Below are 21523 nucleotides of genomic sequence, written 5' to 3'. Positions count from 1 at the left end.
TTATTTAAACCATAATCCTGGATGGATCTCATTGTATTCATAAATATTGCTGGTCCTTTTCTAAATTGCGAAAGAAAATAAAAAACATCTTCCAATGTTGTGCTATATGTCATTTTCTTCACGGGGCAGATACTTGCAAAAAGAAACACATGCAAACCAGGCTGTAAGGAGTACAAAGGCCTTGTAAGTGAGTAAACCAGGCTTCTTGGGCACATGCAAATAACTGCCCCATGCACATTGATAATAATCTATATACTATTGTTTGCATTCTTTCTGGTCTCATGGCATCAAACCAACGTGAAACCCCTTGCTCGTATATCAATTTTCCATAGATATAGCACATGGTTGCTTATATTTTTGTCATACCATTGCAACAATGGTTTACGTTTAATTAGCTTGAGAATTGTAAAGGAGCCTATATCATGTTTTGAGTCTAAACGCAGTAGGAACAAAGACAGTATTTTTAAACCCCACCTGTCCTCTCTGCCAGCTTGACAGATCCCCCCCCCATGACTGGGCAGGGTCTGAATGCCAGGACCTATTTTAGATCAGGGCTGTGAACTGGGACTGGGTTCTTCTCAGGTCTAGCTGGCTTTCACATTAGTAAATTGGAGTACATTTCACATTTCCAATTCACAATGAATGTAGATTCCATAGAATGTAATATTGTAGCATGTATTATTTGTTTGCATTCTGAAGAAATGCAGTGTATTTGGTCTAGCTTTACCCTGTATGTAGTTCCGGCTGTGATTTGTTCACATTCATTTTTTGAAGGGACTTTTCTAAGTGTGTTGTTTTAATATTACCTTTGTGATATGTTGTAGTGTTCAGTTATGTATTGAATTTGATCGACCAACTACAGTAAGCTTCTGCATATTCACGTTCACGGAAGGACATGAACAAGTATTTGTTGCACAACACTGCCCTCTAGACATAAAATTTTGTAGGTATCAGAGCAGAGGCTCACGTTACTTACAGTCTTGAAAACCAACACACACAAGCACCACAGCTGCTCTTTCAAAGAAAAGCTCTCGACAAAGTTAAATATTGAAATTATTTAAACTTCAAGTAGTTGTTGCATTTTAAAATGCAATTATTTGTTTATAGATTCGTATAAATCTGTAATAAAAGTAATAACACATACATTGAAATTATGTGATTGTTATGGTTAACTTCAGTGTTCCTAGAACCAAATGAATCTGTCTAATCCACCAGTATGAGTTCATGTACAGGTCTAAGCAACTAATGGAACGAAGACCTCTAAATGGGAAACTGAAAATTACGACAAGTAAACATTATGTTTTCCGTATAATGTCGATTTATTATCAACATGAAAGTGCTTTTTATTTGAGATTAGGAGTTTTCAAAGAGTATACTGCATGAAAATAAAATAAAAGGGTGGATCTATGACAAAGAGTTTTTAAGACAGACAAAGAAAGACAGCCATTTCTAGTACTGTTCTCCGTCCTCATCTCCTTCACCGTTGTCACGTCCCACCTCTTTATAATCTTTTTCCAGAGCTGCAATGTCCTCTCTGGCCTCAGCAAACTCTCCTTCCTCCATCCCCTCACCCACATACCAGTGCACAAAGGCACGTTTGGCGTACATCAGGTCAAACTTGTGGTCAAGCCGAGCCCAGGCCTCTGCCACAGGAGTGTTGTTGCTCAGCATGCACACAGCTCTCTGGACTTTGGCCAGGTCTCCACCAGGGACTACAGTGGGGGGCTGGTAGTTGATGCCAATCTTGAAACCAGTTGGACACCAGTCAACAAACTGAATAGAACGTTTGGTCTATCTGCAATAGCAGCATTGACAGCTTTGGGCACCAGATCACCACGGTACAGAAGGCAGCATGACATATGCTTGCCGTGGCGAGGGTCACATTTCATAATCTGGTTGGCTGGCTCAAAGCAGGCATTGGTGATTTCAGAGACAGTTAACTGCTCATGGTATGCCTTCTCTGCAGAGATGACTGGGGCATATGTAGCCAGAGGGAAATGAATTTGTGGATAGGGCAACAAGTTGTTCTGGAACTCTGTCAGATCAACATTGAGGGCACCATCGAATCGAAGGGAATCAGTGATGGAGGAAACAATCTGGCTAATGAGCCTGTTGAGGTTAGTGTAGGTAGGACGCTCAATATCGAGGTTCCTACGGCAGATGTCATATATAGCCTCATTATCCACCATGAAGGCACAGTCAGAGTGCTCTAGGGTGGTGTGGGTGGTTAGGATGGAGTTGTAAGGTTCCATCACAGCTGTGGACACCTGGGGAGCTGGGTAGATGGAGAACTCCAGCTTGGACTTCTTGCCGTAGTCAACAGACAGGCGCTCCATCAGCAGAGAGGTGAAACCAGAGCCGGTGCCACCTCCAAAGCTGTGGAAAACCAGGAAGCCCTGAAGGCCTGTGCACTGGTCAGCCTGAAGAGAAAGAGAAAAAAACGTCAATAAAAGGAGGACATTCTGATCAGATAGTCGATAAAATAGTTAATTCATTCTGAGATAGCCACCAGTTTGCGGATCCTGTCCAGCACCAGGTCAATGATCTCTTTGCCAATAGTGTAGTGTCCACGGGCATAGTTGTTGGCAGCATCCTCTTTGCCAGTGATGAGCTGTTCAGGATGGAATAACTGGCGGTAGGTCCCAGTGTGCACCTCATGTGAGGAGAGAAATCAGTAGCTCATGGAGGACCTCAATACCATGAAAGCAAAACATGATATCTAACAAATACCTTTGACTCAATGTAATAAACAGAAAGCTTACCTATGACTGTGGCTCCAGGTCTACAAACACAGCCCTGGGAACATGCTTTCCAGCCCCAGTCTCACTGAAGAAGGTGTTAAAAGAGTCATCTCCTCCTCCAATGTTCTTGTCACTGGGCATCTGTCCGTCTGGCTGGATCCCATGTTCCAGGCAGTAGAGCTCCCAGCAGGCATTGCCAATCTGGACTCCAGCCTGACCCACGTGGATGGAGATGCACTCGAACTGCGGAAAGAGAGTTGTTTACAACTTTCTCAGAGCAATAAATACTTTTAATTAGAAAATCGATCAAGTATTAACTATAAATACACATAGGCCAAGTCATAGTCCAAAGGAAATTATCACTGTCAAGTTCTACTTTACAATCTTCTGAAATAAAAAAGTTCTTAGAATATCTATGGGCATAATAGACAATTGGACCAAAACATTCATCTAAAACTGGAATAGTAACAACAATATTTCATTTGTTTAAAATTGGCAATTTCCTAGAGTTTGTTCTGTTTCATTCTTAGCAACTCTGTAGGCGAGGAGAGGTCGGGGCTTGGGGCATGACAGAAAATGCTTTCATTGTAGAAGATAGGCTATCGGTTTAAACCAGAACACATGGGGACACATCACCTGACTGGAGAAACAAGTGATCACCTGTTAAACAGACAAACAGGCAGTGTTTTTAAAACTAAATGTAACACATAACCTACCATGGGTGACTAATTTGACAAAACAATTACCATCTGATCAACACATTCCAAAGAATGAATGCATTTGACTTCAAACGGATTTAGTAGACCTGCTAACCACATATGAAACGTTAAATCAAGGTATTTTTACTATGGCACTCAATTTTTTACATGTAATAGCATATCAGCAAAGCAGTTTAAACTTTGATATCATCAGACATTCTGAAATATCTCATGAAATATTTGAGTTCTAAATGATTAACAAGATTACAGGTTACTCATTACTTTCAGCCTACTTCATAAACGAGGCAATTTATTTGAATACATTATGAGTGCGAATAACTGAGTTTACATTTGCCTCTACGAAAAAAGAAAAAAAAATGTAAGTCGCTCTGGATAAGAGCGTCTGCTAAATGACTAAAATGTAAAATGTACAGTGCGTCATATTCCCTGGGTCGCTTCTAATGCAGACATCAAAGCAGGAGAGAGATGTCACTAAGAAGAGACATCAGTTCAACATCAAGTTTTGTTAAGAGTAGTTGGCTGAAGTTAACAAAATTATTGAGATTGATTTGCATTTTGGTTTGGGTTACAAAATGACATCTGTGTAAGATTATGACAAAAATTAATGTTTTAGTCAAATTGATTAATTATGTTGAAAAAATAAAATAGAAACTACTTTGATTTAACTATTGTAAGAAGATACTAAATTATTGAAACGAACAATAATATGATTTGTGTGTACTCACCATGTTTAAGTTGAGAAATTTCAAGATGTGGTGCGGAGAAATTGAATTTTCTTTTAGTTTAACTCTCACAGGCTTATCTTTGGGAGACTGTAGTAAGAAGTATAATAGAAAATTTGAAAGATGGCGCAATTTATACTTCTACGATACAGTGGACAGGCTTTGCCGAAACTGATTGGAAGATCTTACCATATGCCTTGTCCCAATTGGCTATCAGAGTAGAATATGTCAAAGTATCTCTCCCATATGCGTGTGGTTTAAGTAAGCATCTTCAGAGCTTACTTGTGGAAGTTGAAGTAACACTGTATAACTGCAGTTATATTTCCAAAACTGCAGTACTACAATTACAGTTAGTATGTCTCCAAAGTATAAAAATGTCACTACATTGTAACTGCAGTATTTTTTAAGAATTAATCTAGGTCTACCATATACAGATTCCTCTACTTCTGGTGAATATGTTGGAGTTTTAAAAACATTGATAAGTAATTGATGAAAAGGTATACAAAAAAAAATACACACACACTTTTATTGGTGAATCTTTAATGAAACACAAAGAAAAACTGTGATTATCACTATAACAAACCAGTTGTGCTTAAACCTAAGCAAGCAGCAAGAAAATATCAAACTGTAAGAAGAAATGCATTGCTTTTGAAATTGTGCTATTATAAGATATGGGAGCCAAGGGCATCCTTGCATGAACACTCAATACTCCTCTCCCTCCTCCTGTCCGTCACCCTCGACGGTGTCAACCCCCACCTCTTCGTAATCCTTCTCCAGGGCTGCCATGTCCTCTCTGGCTTCAGAGAACTCTCCCTCCTCCATCCCCTCACCCACATACCAGTGCACAAAGGCACGTTTAGCATACATCAAATCAAACTTGTGATCAAGCCGAGCCCAGGCCTCTGCAATAGCAGTGGTGTTGCTCAGCATGCACACAGCCCTCTGGACTTTGGCCAGATCTCCACCAGGGACTACAGTGGGGGGCTGGTAGTTGATCCCAACCTTGAAACCAGTTGGGCACCAGTCAACAAACTGAATAGAACGTTTGGTCTTGATGGTGGCAATGGCAGCATTGACATCTTTGGGCACCACATCACCACGGTACAGAAGGCAACATGCCATGTACTTACCGTGGCGAGGGTCGCATTTCACCATCTGATTGGCCGGCTCAAAGCAGGCATTGGTGATTTCAGCCACAGAGAGCTGCTCATGGTAAGCCTTCTCTGCAGAGATAACTGGGGCATAGGTGGCCAGAGGAAAATGAATTCGGGGATAGGGTACCAAGTTGGTCTGGAACTCTGTCAGATCAACATTGAGAGCACCATCGAATCGAAGGGAAGCAGTAATGGAGGAAACGATCTGGCTAATGAGCCTGTTGAGGTTAGTGTAGGTAGGACGCTCAATGTCGAGGTTCCTACGGCAGATGTCATATATAGCCTCATTATCCACCATGAAGGCACAGTCAGAGTGCTCTAGGGTGGTGTGGGTGGTTAGGATGGAGTTGTAAGGTTCCACCACAGCTGTGGACACCTGGGGAGCTGGGTAGATGGAGAACTCCAGCTTGGACTTCTTGCCGTAGTCAACAGACAGGCGCTCCATCAGCAGAGAGGTGAAACCAGAGCCGGTGCCACCTCCAAAGCTGTGGAAAACCAGGAAGCCCTGAAGGCCTGTGCACTGATCAGACTGAGGAGAAGGAGGAACATGTCAATAAAAGGAGCACACAAGATGTCCACATTCTGATCATTTAGTTGATAAAAGATTTTAGCGATTAATTCTGTGGTACCCACCAGTTTGCGGACCCTATCCAGCACCAGGTCAATGATCTCTTTGCCAATAGTGTAATGCCCACGGGCATAGTTGTTGGCAGCATCCTCTTTGCCAGTGATGAGCTGTTCAGGATGGAATAACTGGCGGTAGGTCCCAGTGCGCACTTCATCTGAGAAGAAAAACTTAGCAGCTTATGAAAAACAGACCAGGAAGTTCTAAAAGGGTTCTTCTACAGAGACTAGGGTTCTGCATGGAACCTTTTTCATCTGAGAACCTTCACCATGGAAGAAAGGGTTCTAAAAGGTTTATTTTTGTTGGAAAGGGTTCTGGAACCAGGGTTTTTCAACAACCTTCAAATTCAAATTTGGACCTCGAAGTCAGTTCTACTGGTTTTTTTCTCTATATCAGGTCTATATCAGGGACTGATATAGACCTGGGACAACAAATAGGTGCAATTAATTATCAGGTAACAGAAAACCAGCAGTATTCCGGACATCGTATAAGATTTCAATACTCCTGTTCTACAGGGACAAGCCGAAGAACCCTTTATGGTCCTAAGTATAACCTTTTTTTCTTAAGAGGGAAAGCTTACCTATAACTGTGGGCTCCAGGTCCACAAACACAGCCCTGGGAACATGCTTTCCAGCCCCCGTCTCACTGAAGAAGGTGTTGAAGGAGTCGTCTCCTCCTCCTCCGATCGCTTTGTCTGATGGCATCTGTCCATTCGGCTGGATCCCATGCTCCAGACAGTAGAGCTCCCAACAGGCATTGCCAATCTGGACACCAGCCTGACCCACGTGGATAGAGATGCACTCGCGCTAGGGTGAAGAGGGAAAAATTTTTTATCTGAAAGGAGGTCCACAATAACCCAAAATAGTCTAAACTCTAGACCAGGGGTGGGCAAACCTTTTGGCTCAAGGGCCACATACTAGTGTACTGTAAGTGTACATATGCTTGCAGAACAATTCTACCCTTGTACCATCTCTACCCTTGTTTTTTGTGAACAAGGTTTTCAAACAAATTTGCAAAATTGATATAATTTATAACATCACAGACAGTCAAACACACAGATCCTGCCTCTCTACCCTTGTAAAGTACAATCAAACTTCAAAATAGATGTATATTATATGACTGGAGACATGCAAATTCTAAAATTTGAGTGAAACATGGCAAGAGCATCCGTTTAATTTGGAATGGTCTGTTTTTGAAAGTATATTAAGGAACATTTCTCATCTCCGTTGTGAGCCATATTTACAGTTATCACCTCAGCCCAAATCTGACTGATTAGTTATTACCTGTATCCAAGTGCATTGCTGGATAATTCTCACTGCATAACCATCACCATGAAAAAGCATAATCCTTGCCTATCCCAGTCACTGTTTCTTTCAGTGAGCCATAGAACTGGTCTATTGTTGCTGTTTTGTACTTCTCCTTCAAAGCACTGTCACATTGGATGTCGCTGAGCTCCAATTGTGTGTCTGGTGGTGCTTTCTCACTGTCGAAAGACAGGGGACATGATACAAGCTCCAGCTCAGTCTCAATCTTAGTGAAGTCAGAAGCGGCAGGAAAAGTCAGCATGCAGGTCGATCAAAGTGCTACTTTATGTCTCAGTGTCGCACTGCAATGTGGGCGCGTTCAGCGCGGCCAGTGTCGGAAAATGAGCGAGAGACCGACTGCTCATTTGTTTGGCCTTGAATGCTTTCACGTTGGAATACAGTTTATGCACAAAAACACAATTTCCCTGCAGTTTCACATTTAGATCGTTCAGATGCCCCAATATGTCCACATCAAAAGCAAAGTCGCCCAGCCAGTCTGTGTCTTTCAACTCGGAGAAGTCGTCAGCTTTACCAACCCTGTCAAGGAACATACCCATCTCCCCTCTCAGTTCCCACACACAGCGAAATACTTTCCCCAGGCTTAGCCAGCGCACATTTGAATGGTACAACAAGTCCTGGTGCTCTGCCTCTGTGTCATTGAGTAGCTGAATGAACTGACGATGGTTAAGCCCCCTTGCCCGTATAAAGTTGACACGTTTTACAACCACTTTGACAACATTTTCCAGCTTTAACACACATTTACACAGGGCTTCCTGATGAATAATACAGTGAAGAAATATAAATTCCTCCGAGTTAGGGCTTTCTTCTTTTAATTTGTCTTGTAATCTTTTTAGTAGGCCAATGTTTTTACCGGTTAGATTTGGTGATCCATCAATCAATCAATCAATCAATTTTATTTTATATAGCCCTTCTTACATCAGCTAATATCTCGAAGTGCTGTACAGAAACCCAGCCTAAAACCCCAAACAGCTAGTAATGCAGGTGTAGAAGCACGGTGGCTAGGAAATACTCCCTAGAAAGGTCAAAACCTAGGAAGAAACCTAGAGAGGAACCAGGCTATGAGGGGTGGCCAGTCCTCTTCTGGCTGTGCCGGGTGGAGATTATAACCATCTGTTGTGACTGTTGTGACTGTTGTGACTGTCCTCTTCTGTTGTGACGTTTGTCAGTTTGCTCCATGGTAGATTAATTTTATCCAGGCAGGCAGACACCCTGTCGTATAAATCAGAGCCCCTGGTTGTTCCCATCATTGATTCCATCGCAAGAAGTTCCTCTGTTATTTCAAAGTTCTCATTTATTCCTCTGACAAAAATTAAAAGTTGAGCGGTGTCTCTGATGTCAGTACTCTCATCCAGTGCTATAGAAAAAAGATCGAAGGCATCTGCTTTTTTCTTCAACTCTGAGATTAGCTCCTCACCCATCACATTTACATTTACATTTTAGTCATTTAGCAGACGCTCTTATCCAGAGCGACTTACAGTTAGTGAATACATTTTTTTATTTTTTTTATTTTTTATACTGGCCCCCCGTGGGAATCGTCACCGCCTTATGTCCAATATTAGTAAAAAAAAGTATTTTGCTGTTCATTCTTTTTTAAACACACGACATTCAGAATCCACTTTTCTCATTTTCGCAGAAATATAATAATATTTAATACATTCAAAATATTTCTTGCGGGCCGGATTGAAGGGCCGTACTTTGCCTCCCCTTGGTCTAGAGCCGTATCCGGCCCACCGGGCACTTCAATCCGTACCACAATACTTTTTTAAAAATGTATTAAATATTATTATATTTGAGTTACGATTTTTGGTCTAAAATTACTCATTCCATGATATACAAACAACCTCCAATAAGGCAAGTATTGGAAACAATAGAACACTATGGAAAATATGGGAAACCAGGCCTGCTATTCATAGCAGACTTCGAAAAGGCATTTGATAAAGTTCGACTGGAATTTATATATAAATGCCTGGAGCATTTCAATTTTGGAGAATCTCTTATAAAATGGGTCAAAATCATGTATAGTAACCCTAGGTGTAAAATAGTAAATAATGGCTATTTCTCAGAAAGTTTTAAACTGTCAAGAGGAGTGAAACAAGGTTGTCCACTATCGGCATATCTATTTATTGTGGCCATCGAGATGTTAGCTATTAAAATCAGATCCAATAATAATATCAGAGGATTAGAAATACAGGGCTTAAAAACAAAGGTGTCATTGTACGCAGATGATTCATGTTTTCTTTTAGATCCACAATTAGAATCCCTCCACAGCCTCATAGAGGATCTAGATACATTTTCTAACCTCTCTGGATTAAAACCAAATTATGACAAATGTACTATATTACGTATTGGATCACTAAAAATACAATTTTTACATTACCATGTAGTTTACCAATAAAATGGTCTGATGGTGATGTGGATATACTCGAATACATATCCCAAAGGAAATAAATGATCTCACTTCAATAAATTTTAATAGAAAGTTAGCAAAAATAGATAAGATCTTACTACCATGGAAAGGAAGATACCTGTCAATTTGTGGAAAAATCACCCTGATTAACTCTTTAGTATTATCCCAGTTTACCTATTTGCTTATGGTCTTGCCTACGCCTAGCAAACAGTTTTTTAAATTATATGAGAAAAAAATATTCAATTTTATTTGGAACGGCAAGCCAGACAAAATTAAAAGAGCATATTTATATAATGAATATGAATTAGGAGGACATAAATTATTAAATATTAAAGCATTAGACCTATCACTAAAATCTTCAGTCATCCAAAAGTTATACTTAAATCCGAACTGTCACTGTTCAAGAAAGGCCTTTTTCCCTTTATTCAGATTACAACCTCTCACTTTCAGTTATTTGAAAAGGAAATAATCTCCCAAATGTCACTATTTCTAAAACAAGCCATAGAAAGTTGGTTGCAATTTCAATTTAATCCTCCAGAAACGACAGAACAAATAATGCAACAAATATTGTGGTTAAATTCAAATATACTAATTGACAAAAAACCTTTATTTTTTGACAGAATGTTTAAAAAAGGTATAATCTTCGTAAATGATATCATCGGTAGGACTGGTGGAGTTATGTCACACATGCAGCTAACAAAAACATATGGAAATGTCTGCTCTACCCAAAATTACAACCAAATAATTGCAGCCTTACCGCAAAAGTGGAAGAGGAAAGTTGAAGGGGGAGAAAGTAAGGAACTTGTCTGTCGGCCTTGCATTAAAGAACATAATTGGTTAAGGAAAACTGTGATAAATAAAAAAGTATATCAGTTTCACTTAAGGACCAAAGGATTGACAGCCGTCCCATATAGATTGCAAAATAGTTGGGAAGAGATCTTTGACGTACCGATCCCATGGCATAGTGTTTATGAACTGACACGCAAAACGACACCGGATTCAAAAATTCAATTTAAATTATTATATAAAATTCTTGCTACCAATAGAATGTTATTTATATGGGGGATACAATCTTCCCAGCTCTGCAGATTTTGCTGTGAAGAGATAGATTCATTAGATCATTTGTTTTGGTTCTGTCCATTTGTAGCTTGTTTTTGGACACAGGTCCAGGAATGGCTAAAGGATTGCAATATTTACCTGGAACTAACCTTGCAGATAGCATTACTGGGTGATCTGAAAAGTCATAGTCAATCAATCAATAATATAATAATACTTTTAGCAAAAATGTTTATTTTTAATTCACAATCTGTAGAAGCAATGAGAATAGAAAGGTTCAGAACTTTTGTAAAACATCACAGTACGGTTGAAATATATATGGCAAATAGAAATCCTATATGGATGGTGTTAAGAGATAGATGGGAGGTATTGAATAGAGTTGAAGGATGGGACTAATAACAAATAACAACAAATAATAACAAAGATAGCTAATAATGTAAGCATACTGTGTCCATAATAAGTATATAGGTTGTATGTTGGGAGCTTTTGGGAAAGAGCACAGTTAGAAAGATATGGCATTTAGAAGCAAACCGGATGGACATCATGAAAATGATCGGAGAGGTTGAGAGTAGAAGTAGTTCAGGAGCAAAAAAAATAATAAAATAAAATAAAAAATATATATATATATATATATAGAATTATTGTAAAATTAACTCTGTCCATAAGGTGTAGATAGTAAGTATAGACCGGAAGTAGAGGCCTGGGCGTTGTTGTTCACTAATTTACTCCAAGTAGGGAAAGGATGGTGGGGTTGAAAAGTAATAAAGGGGAATATATATAAAAAATAAAAAAAACATGGGGGATTGGAAGTGATGCAGACAATTACATTGATAGAAGATACAATCTATCTGCAATATTAAGCTGATCCATCCCCCCCCCCAAAAAAAATAAAATAAAATAAAAATAAAGATTATTAAATATTCAAACAAATATTAAAAAAATAACCTCCAATAGATGGTGTTGTAGCCTGGCAGCGCGCTCTGTATTTGGGCCTACTGTCAGATTCAGACTGCGCTCAGTCATCATAGCCACTTCATTGCTTGATGACTTTTGACGTGAAAAATGAGTGCTGCGAAAATGAGAAAAGTGGACTCTGAATGTCTTGTGTTTAAAGAATGGACACCAAAATACTTTTTTACTAATATTGGACATAAAGCGGTATGTCTGATATGCCAAGAAAGTGTTGCCGTTTTTAAGGAATATCATCTCAATCATCATTATTCAAGCAAGCATGCTAACTACTCTAGCAATCTGTCATCTCAGGAAAAGGCAAGGAAGGCCTCAAAACTTGCAACAAACTTAAAATCCCAACAAAATATGTTTACTAAAGGTGCTCTACTCAAGACTCTGTAACTAAGGCAAGCTATGTAGTGGCACATTAAATCGCAAAGCATAGCAAGGATTATGCTTTTTCATGGTGACAGTTATGCAGTGAGAATGATCCAGCAATGCACATGGATACAGGTAATAACTAATCAGTCAGATTTGGGCTGAGGTGATTGGATAACTGTAAATATGGCTCACAATAGAGATGAGAATTGAGTTTGCATATTGTGACTGTAAGTTTGATTGTACTTTACAAGGGTAGAGATGCAGGATCTGTGAGTGTGTTTGACTGTGTCTGTGATGTTATAAATTATATCAATTTTGTGAACATTTTGGGAAAAATATGTTCACAACAAACAAGGGTAGAGATGGTACAAGGGTAGAATTGTTCTGCAAGCTTATGTACACTTACAGTACACTAGTAGTTGCGTGTCAATGTGAAAATGAAAAGGCTTCACATGTTTTGTCACGCGTATAGTATGTGGCCCTTCACTTGGTTTCAAAAACTCAATGTGGCCCTTGAGCCAAAAGGTTTGCCCACCCCTGCACTAGACCATGATATACTGTCAAAACTGAAAAGATATCATGTGTAAATGCACAGCAAATTCCCCAGTGTTAAATTAACACAGAAAATGTGTACCCATATTGTACGAAAGACTATTGAGAGTAAATATTAGTTCACCATAGGAGAGCTGTAGCAGATTGTAGCCATATTATTTATAGCTTATGTAATTGGAGGTTGTATTAAGCCTATACCTGCCATTTACTATTGTATTTAATTTAGCTCTTTTCAGAACCACACACACTCTTGGTTAACACAATTGTCAAGCCATACACTGTGCTGTGCCGTTACTGCTCTGTGAATCAGCGTCATTAAACAACCTCAACTGGAATCCTACCGGTCTGTCATCTTTGCCCTTACAAGCACCTGGGAGAGAACACATAGTGCTAAGTAAAACCTAACCCTACAGAATATACAGTCCACCAAGTCCCCAACTACACGTATAGACACTGAACAGTGTTGAATTAACACACTGCTTAGTGTAATAGTTTATTTGCATATTTCCCAGAGTGCCTTGCCTTTCAAGTGAATTGTAGAGTTACCACCAGAGAGGAAGAGGAAGAGAGAGGCCCAACTCGGCTGAAAATCTGACTCCCTCCAACAGGTGGCGTTTTTTCTTTGTTTCCCATTGTTAGGGCGGAGAGACAGATCTTGTCAGTATATCCATAATCTTTGGTTACCGCCCATGACTGAATTTGTTACTGACAGTGACATGCTTGTTGCATTCATCAATTTTCAGTTCTATGGGCTTCACCAAGTGAGATCCTAAGTGAATATGTTATCATTAAAATTTAATTATTTAATACAATAAAATATGTATTTCATAAGGCCTTATTTTGAGGGCATACACTTAAACATACTGGGTTGTTTGGATGACCCAACTGCTGGGTTGCAGGCATTGGGTCACAAAGGGCTCTATTCAATCAGATCTGCTTTAGCCGACATTCGCATTGCGGTTGTTTTGGCGGTGTCAGAGGTGGAACTGTGTTAGAGCTGTCAAATCCACATGCAGCTCCTGGCATTATACTGTACCTAAAGCGGACATTGCCATTGGCTGCACCGAGTCGCATTAACAGAAATCCCATGCAGCCTTGTTTACAAGTTTGAATGTGAGATGAAATCTACAGCTCAATTAGTTTAATGATTATTTAGTTTAATGATTTTTCTATTTGAGAGTAATTATTTCTATATAGCCTACACGTTCTCGTTCTGAACTTCTAACGCGAGTGGGGCGGGTGTGGCTTCCTGACAATGATTGCAAGAGCAGCTGCTCACCGATTTGACAGCTCCAACACAGTTCCATCAAATCATCCACTATGCAGGTGTCTGCTATTGCTGGTTAACGCTTGATCTGAATGAATCTAGGCCTTAGTTGGGTTGTTTTTTTTTAAAGAGCAAGGTTTGTTGATGCTGGGTTATTGAGATATGACACAGCAAGTCAGATTAGAAGACTGGAGGCTTGGCTTAGTAGGGGTGTTCCTTTCAGTAAGTTATTTTTGGCCACCCGTGAGAGTAAATGTCATTCCGGTTTATATTTTCTGTTCAATTGTTATCACATGTTACGGTCGAACACAGACACTTTTGTATCTATAATTAATCTTACAGAAGTGTATGCGTTCCTTAAAAGCCTATGCAAATTCCAAAGTGATAACCCCAATGGGATAGTAACCACTTTGTTGCAATATGTAAATAATAATGTTAATATTTTTGTATTACAATATGTAATGTGCAATAATATTCAAAGAAAATGTAACATTGCAGTGTACAAACTTTACATGATCAACTGGATTTACATTTACTCTCACGGGTGGTCAAGAATATCTGTATAACAGCCAAGCCCCTAATAAATCATGCCTACTGAAAATAACCTATAGATTAAATTTAAAATACACAGCTACTTGGTCAACCCAGCATGAAAGTGAATAAAATCCCAATTGATGGTTAAATTAACCCATGTTTGGGTAATCTGAGCAACCCAACATGTTGGGTTATTCATGCAACCTGTCACATTATGCTGACTTGCAAAATGATGTGTAATTCCGATTGAAATCCAGCCAGAGTGGGGATATCTAACCTTTGGAATTTTTTACCACCCACAATCTGCATTCAGAATGACTGCCAGGATTGGGAAGACTGAAATATGAGACTACCTTAAACTTCTAAACTGGAACAACCATTTCAGTAACGGGTGCAATAAGTTTAGAAAATGTATGTCATTTATATTTCAGAAGCATAAGATTAATTAATCAATCAATGTACATGCAAAAACATAGATATTGAAACAAACAATTCTTAAAATCAACCTGCAATACAGCATGCTGGAAAATATGATAATGTACTTGGTTCAACTCTGGTTAATAACACCAACACTTGGGCATTTTACACCAATGAGTGTTAATTCAACACTTACAGAGTTAATTGTTATGTTTAGAGTGTAGGCCCTCAAAATAAGGTCTTATGAAATACGCATTATATTGTGTTAAATAATTAAATTTTAATGATAACATATTCGCTCACGATCTCACTTGGTAAAGTCCACAGGACTGAAAATGGATGAATGCAACAACCATGTCTCTGTCACTAACAAATACAGTTATGGTGATAACGCTACAATTCACTCAAAAAGCAAGGCACTCTGGGAAATAAGGCTTTACACCAAGCAGTGTGTCAATTTAACACTGTTCCAGTGTCTATACGGGGCAACACTTTCAGTTTTAATTTAACACTCTTAGTGTTACATTTAAAACTGGAGAATTTGCTGTGTGGAATAACTAAGATGATACCTCAGCCAAGTGTTAGATTGCTCTTATGTGGATCTTTCTTTATTGCTGTTTTATATTCTACTCTCATATTCTATGTAAGGGATAATCAACGAGGGGCTATGCGTTCTATGGAAAATTATGAAAAAACGTGGAAGGTGTGTCCCCGATGCGCTAGTGGAGTAGAACTGACCTTCCACAGAGTTGCATTATTTTCCAGAGAACGCGTAGAGCACCGAGTTGATTATCCCTTTTATACAATGGCTATAATTTAATACATTTACCGCTAGAAATGTGTTCATTTGCCAGTAGAAATGTGTTCAACATCCACTGAAGTAGCTAGCAAGTTTACTAGATAGCTATAGTAGTTGCCGTGGTAACCAAACAAACAGACTTGCTAGTTTAACTAACCAAACCATCAGTCCTAGCTGGCTATTATGAAAATCGAATTCAACGATGGCAATAATGTTTTCAATTCGACATTTGCTTTCAAAAGCAGCTCAAACATAGAACATGTAAGAATGAACTATAGCCATTGAATTCTACTGTGCAAATATACTGTGCGTTACAGGGAATTATAAACTGGGTGGTTCGAGCCCTGAATGCTGATTGGCTTACAGCCGTGGTATATCAGACCGTGTACCACGGGTATGATAAAACATTTATTTTTACTGCTCTAATTACGTTGGTAACCAGTTTATAATAGCAATAAGGCACCTCTGGGGTTTGTGGTATATGGCCAGTATACCATGGCTAAGGGCTGTATACCACGCCCCCTTGTGCCTTATTTCTTAAATAATGCACACTCTAGAATGCCCATCAATCCAATCAGAAATAAGTATTCAACAATGCCATGGTATAATCTAGAATAATCTAATATTCTTTAAGATTCTACAGGTTCTGATCAGATCTAGCCTACTGTTCTACGGATGTGTTTTAGTGTTGTGTTTTCCTCTGACTGTGCAGCATATGGAGGGGATTATCTAGGTCAGCAAGTTTTAGTCCTGCTGTCTCTTTAAAATGTTATGAGATTAGTCAAACCACATCCAGATTTATACTGAAATTCATTCCAAGTGTTATAATAATAGTTTTTTTTCCCTCAAATAAATATATTTCAATAACCGCAGCAGCAGGTGAATAGGAGAAACCAAATATGCTGATATAGCCACACACACAGGTAGCATTTTTATGTATTCATTCTCTCACAGCAAGTGGCAAAAATATAGATAGCCTACTAAATAACGCTGGAAAATATACATACCATACAGTCTAATAAAGTAAATAGATTTGTCCATCAAATGGCAGTAAAACGACTCTCCACGTCGACCAGCGCTGAGCATGCCTAATCTGATTTAGCCTATTGTTTGCACTGACCAGAGGATTTTAGAGAAGTAGGCTACCGCGCAGTTCCATTCATTGCCGGTCCCTACAAAGTTTTATTTTATTTTACATCTTTATCAACACCATTATATTTACTTGCTTTGAGTTCCTAAATTTTACATAAATGTACACAATATTCGTAAGAAAAAAACAAGTCAATTAAGGTTATTTCGATCGTTTCTATTTGACAAGTGTCAGGGCCCATGGGTGAAAATCAGGACAGTCACACACATAAATCACAAAAAACATCTGAACAAAATGGTTGAAATTGTTGAAATTACATGTTACATAATATGTCACCGAAAATAAGTCGACAATGCTCACCATGATAGGTCTTTGTGCAGGGGATGAGGAGAAAAAAGTAAAAGAATGAAGAGCTTGTTTTTCTAAACTTGCAGCTTGAGGTGTGCGATATCTGAAGGTAATCCCAGGAGTGACGCGTCGACTATTCAGTATTAGTCTGGGGGAAAACTTCTAGCCTTATTGCCCAGATTTTTTTCCTAGCGTAATTTATTCTTTGAATAGGTTAATTTTACTAAACAGTATATGCTCCTTTGAAGCTGTAGCCTAAACTTGAAACATTTGTACCGAGGCTGAAACTTCAGGAGGACAGGTCAGCTGCCATTCGTTCGCAGGTTGACGTTTATTGTCATTAGTCTTGTCCTGGAGGCAGAATTGAGCGATTTCCCCTTTAGACTAGATAGGCCAGCTGCAAAGTCAAAATTAGCTATATTATAAAAATGTATATTTTTCTAAATAGCATTTTTTTTGTCTTAAATTAAGATTAGGGTTAGGCATTAGGGTTAGCGGTATGCTTAAGGCTAGGTTTAATATTAGGGTTAGGTTTAAATTAGATTTGATTACTTTGTGGCTGTGCCAGCTAGTGACCACTCTGCAGAGCTGCCTCCAGAACAAGAATCATGACGAAAAAATCTAACCTGCCGTTCATTCAATGAAAGAGAACACAAACAACCAGTCAGGATTACTGACCTAAATAGTACATTTATTACATTTTAAAAGCAGTACATTTACATTATAATTGGCTATATTCAACCCATGCCAAAAATGCTTTATAAATCTTGCACAGAGGTTTTTGCTGTTACACAAGTGGAATAAGGAATATATCCTTTATTAAAAAGCTATTAATATGCAGTTACTAAACTATTATGTAACAAAATGTAAATACAATATTGTTAACATTATTATTACAGTGTTATTACACAGGAATAAGAACAACAATGTTAAGTTTTACTAAAACCTGATTTTGTGCTTTATCTACCAAATTCATGATAACTATAGCTATATAAGCTGAAATACATTTAATAAGAAAATGATTTAAAAAGAGAATGTACTTTTGTCAGAAAACACATTTATTTTTCCAATACAGTAGTCACTTGATACGCTGCATTTTGCTAAGAATTCTTTTGAAATCATGTTGAGAACTTCTGCTTCCTGAATAAGTAGCACCTAGTTTTCCATTTAGTAATCCTCTCCCTACTCCTCTCCCTCCTCCTCCTCTCCCTCCACCTCTCCCGCCTCCTCTCCCTCCTCCTCTCCCTGCTCCTCTACCTCCACCTCTCCCTCCTCCTCTCCCTCCTCCTCTCCCTCACCCTCAATGGAGTCAACCCCCACCTCTTCATAATCTTTCATCATCTGATTGGCTGGTTCAAAGAAGGCATTGGTGATTTCAGAGACAGAGACCTGCTCATGGTATGCCTTCTCTGCAGGGATAACTGGGGCATATGTAGCCAGAGGGAAATGGATATGGGGATAGGGTACGAAGCTGGTCTAGAACTCTGTCAGATCAACATTGAGAGCACCATCGAATTGAAGGGAAGCAGTGATGGAGGAAACAATCTGTCCAATGAGCCTGTTGAGGGAGTAACTACAATGTCGCTGATCCATCCTCAGTTTTCTCCTATCACAGCCATTAAACTCTGTAACTGTTTCCTTCCTCTCTGGCAACTGAGTTAGGAAGGACGCCTGTATCTTTGTAGTGACTGGGTGTATTGATACACCATCCAAAGTGTAATTAATAACATTACCATGCTCAAAGGGATAGTCAGTCAGCTTTTATTTTAGTTTTCATCTTCCAATTGATTACCTTCTTTGCGAGGCATTGGAAAATCTCCCTGGTCTTTGTGGTTGACTCAGTGTTGAAAATTTTTCAAAAACATAATTCTACTTTGACTTTATGGAGTAGTGTGTGTAAGCCAGTGACAAAACATCTCAATTGAATTCATTTTAAATTCAGGCTGAAACACATCAAAATGTGGAGAACGTCAAGGGGTGTGAATACATTCTGAAGACACTGTAACACACACACGCTTACCGACAGAACACACACACACACACACACACATATAGTGGGGAAAAAAGTATTTAGTCAGCCACCAATTGTGCAAGTTCTCCCACTTAAAAAGATGAGAGAGGCCTGTAATTTTCATCATAGGTACACGTCAACTATGACAGACAAAATGAGAGAAAAAAAATCCAGAAAATCACATTGTAGGATTTTTTATGAATTTATTTGCAAATGATGGTGGGAAATAAGTATTTGGTCAATAACAAAAGTTTCTCAATACTTTGTTATATACCCTTTGTTGGCAATGACACAGGTCAAACGTTTTCTGTAAGTCTTCACAAGGTTTTCACACACTGTTGCTGGTATTTTGGCCCATTCCTCCATGCAGATCTCCTCTAGAGCAGTGATGTTTTGGGGCTGTCGCTGGGCAACACAGACTTTCAACTCCCTCCAAATATTTTCTATGGGGTTGAGATCTGGAGACTGGCTAGGCCACTCCAGGACCTTGAAATGGTTCTTACGAAGCCACTCCTTCGTTGCCCGGGCGGTGTGTTTGGGATCATTGTCATGCTGAAAGACCCAGCAACGTTTCATCTTCAATGCCCTTGCTGATGGAAGGAGGTTTTCACTCAAAATCTCACGATACATGGCCCCATTCATTCTTTCCTTTACACGGATCAGTCGTCCTGGTCCCTTTGCAGAAAAAACAGCCCCAAAGCATGATGTTTCCACCCCCATGCTTCACAGTAGGTATGGTGTTCTTTGGATGCAACTCAGCATTCTTTGTCCTCCAAACACGACGAGTTGAGTTTTTACCAAAAAGTTCTATTTTGGTTTCATCTGACCATATGACATTCTCCCAATCCTCTTCTGGATCATCCAAATGCACTCTAGCAAACTTCAGACGGGCCTGGACATGTACTGGCTTAAGCAGGGGGACACGTCTGCCACTGCAGGATTTGAGTCCCTGGCGGCGTAGTGTGTTACTGATGGTAGGCTTTGTTACTTTGGTCCCAGCACTCTGCAGGTCATTCATTAGGTCCCCCCGTGTGGTTCTGGGATTTTTGCTCACAGTTTTTGTGATCATTTTGACCCAACAGGGTGAGATCTTGCGTGGAGCCCCAGATCGAGGGAGATTATCAGTGGTCTTGTATGTCTTCCATTTCCTAATAATTGCTCCCACAGTTGATTTCTTCAAACCAAGCTGCTTACCTATTGCAGATTCAGTCTTCCCAGCCTGGTGCAGGTCTACAATTTTGTTTCTGGTGTCCTTTGACAGGTCTTTGGTCTTGGCCATAGTGGAGTTTGGAGTGTGACTGTTTGAGGTTGTGGACAGGTGTCTTTTATACTGATAACAAGTTCAAACAGGTGCCATTAATACAGGTAACGAGTGGAGGACAGAGGAGCCTCTTAAAGAAGAAGTTACAGGTCTGTGAGAGCCAGAAATCTTGCTTGTTTGTAGGTGACCAAATACTTATTTTCCACCATAATTTGCAAATAAATTCATAAAAAATCCTACTCAATTTGTCTGTCATAGTTGACGTGTACCTATGATGAAAGTTACAGGCCTCTCTCATCTTTTTAAGTGGGAGAACTTGCACAATTGGTGGCTGACTAAATACTTTTTCCCCCACTGTACATACACAAACACTTTTACACTCATCATTTGCTGCTGCTACTTCGTTCTTTATTTTACTCTTATTATTTTCTATCCTGATGTCTAGTCACTTTACCCTGCCTTTATGTACATATCTGTGACACTCTGGCTCTAGGACTTTTGTATGTGAGCTAGAGTGTCTGTTGTTTTGTTGGGGATTTGGGTGTTTTTCTATGTTGGTAGTTCTGTCGGGTGTATTTCTATGTTTGCAGGTCTGTGGGTTGTTTTTCTAGGTGTTGTATGTTGTAGTCAATGACTCCCAATCGGAGGTAACGAGTGTCAGCTGTCGGCTCGTTATCTCTGATTGGGAGCCATATTTAAACTGTCAGTTTTCACCTTTGTTTTGTGGGTTATTGTTCCAAGTTCAGTGTATTGTTACGTTAGGACTTCACTATCGTCTTTTGTTGTTTTTACGTGGTTGCTTTATAAATAAAGTCATCATGTTCACTCCACGCGCTGCGTATTGGTCCGCTCCTTCCGACGATCGTGACAGAATAACCCACCATAAAGGAACCAAGCAGCGCGTCCAGGAACAAAGGGTCTGGACATGGAAGGAACTGGTGGAAGGTAAAGGGTCCTGGACTTGGGAGGAGATCCTAGATGGTATGGATCGCCGACCATGGAACGAGACGGTGGAGAGGCGACGGCGAGAGGAGCAACGGCATCAGCAGGGCCATCATCGTCGGAAGGACGAGAGGCAACCCCAAGAAATTTTTGGGGGGGGGCACATGGCTTGGGCGACGGAGCAGCAGGAGGCTGCCACAAGGCAGAGTCAGAGGGCTGCC

At 39.6% G+C, this 21523-nt stretch overlaps 1 protein-coding gene and 1 pseudogene across 1 annotated transcript; both read right to left on the bottom strand.

Annotated features, from left to right (window-relative positions):
- Window positions 1-1357: 1357 nt before the first annotated feature.
- On the bottom strand, window positions 1358-2981 carry LOC121545799 (annotated as a pseudogene).
- A 1739-nt stretch (window positions 2982-4720) lies between these two features.
- On the bottom strand, window positions 4721-17376 carry LOC121545800 (tubulin alpha-1B chain-like). Its single transcript, XM_041856634.2, has 4 exons — window positions 17101-17376; window positions 6542-6767; window positions 5970-6118; window positions 4721-5865 (listed from the first exon to the last, which is right to left on the bottom strand). Exons 1-4 carry the CDS (start codon window positions 17101-17103, stop codon window positions 4885-4887), a joined length of 1359 nt encoding a protein of 452 aa, XP_041712568.1. The 5' UTR covers window positions 17104-17376; the 3' UTR covers window positions 4721-4884.
- Between the last annotated feature and the right edge of the window lie 4147 nt (window positions 17377-21523).

Source organism: Coregonus clupeaformis, chromosome 30 (genome assembly GCF_020615455.1).
Source record: "Coregonus clupeaformis isolate EN_2021a chromosome 30, ASM2061545v1, whole genome shotgun sequence".
Classification (NCBI taxonomy): domain Eukaryota; kingdom Metazoa; phylum Chordata; class Actinopteri; order Salmoniformes; family Salmonidae; genus Coregonus; species Coregonus clupeaformis.
This window is presented reverse-complemented; position numbering and strand designations above follow the sequence as displayed.

Bases quoted from the DNA above. Each gene is read 5' to 3' on its own strand.
- LOC121545800 (XM_041856634.2), bottom strand. The intron at 6,119-6,541 runs GTAAGCTTTCCC...TTTTCTTCTCAG, and splicing joins CCTGGAGCCCACAGTTATAG to ATGAAGTGCGCACTGGGACC. The intron at 5,866-5,969 runs GTGGGTACCACA...CCTTCTCCTCAG, and splicing joins TGGATAGGGTCCGCAAACTG to TCTGATCAGTGCACAGGCCT.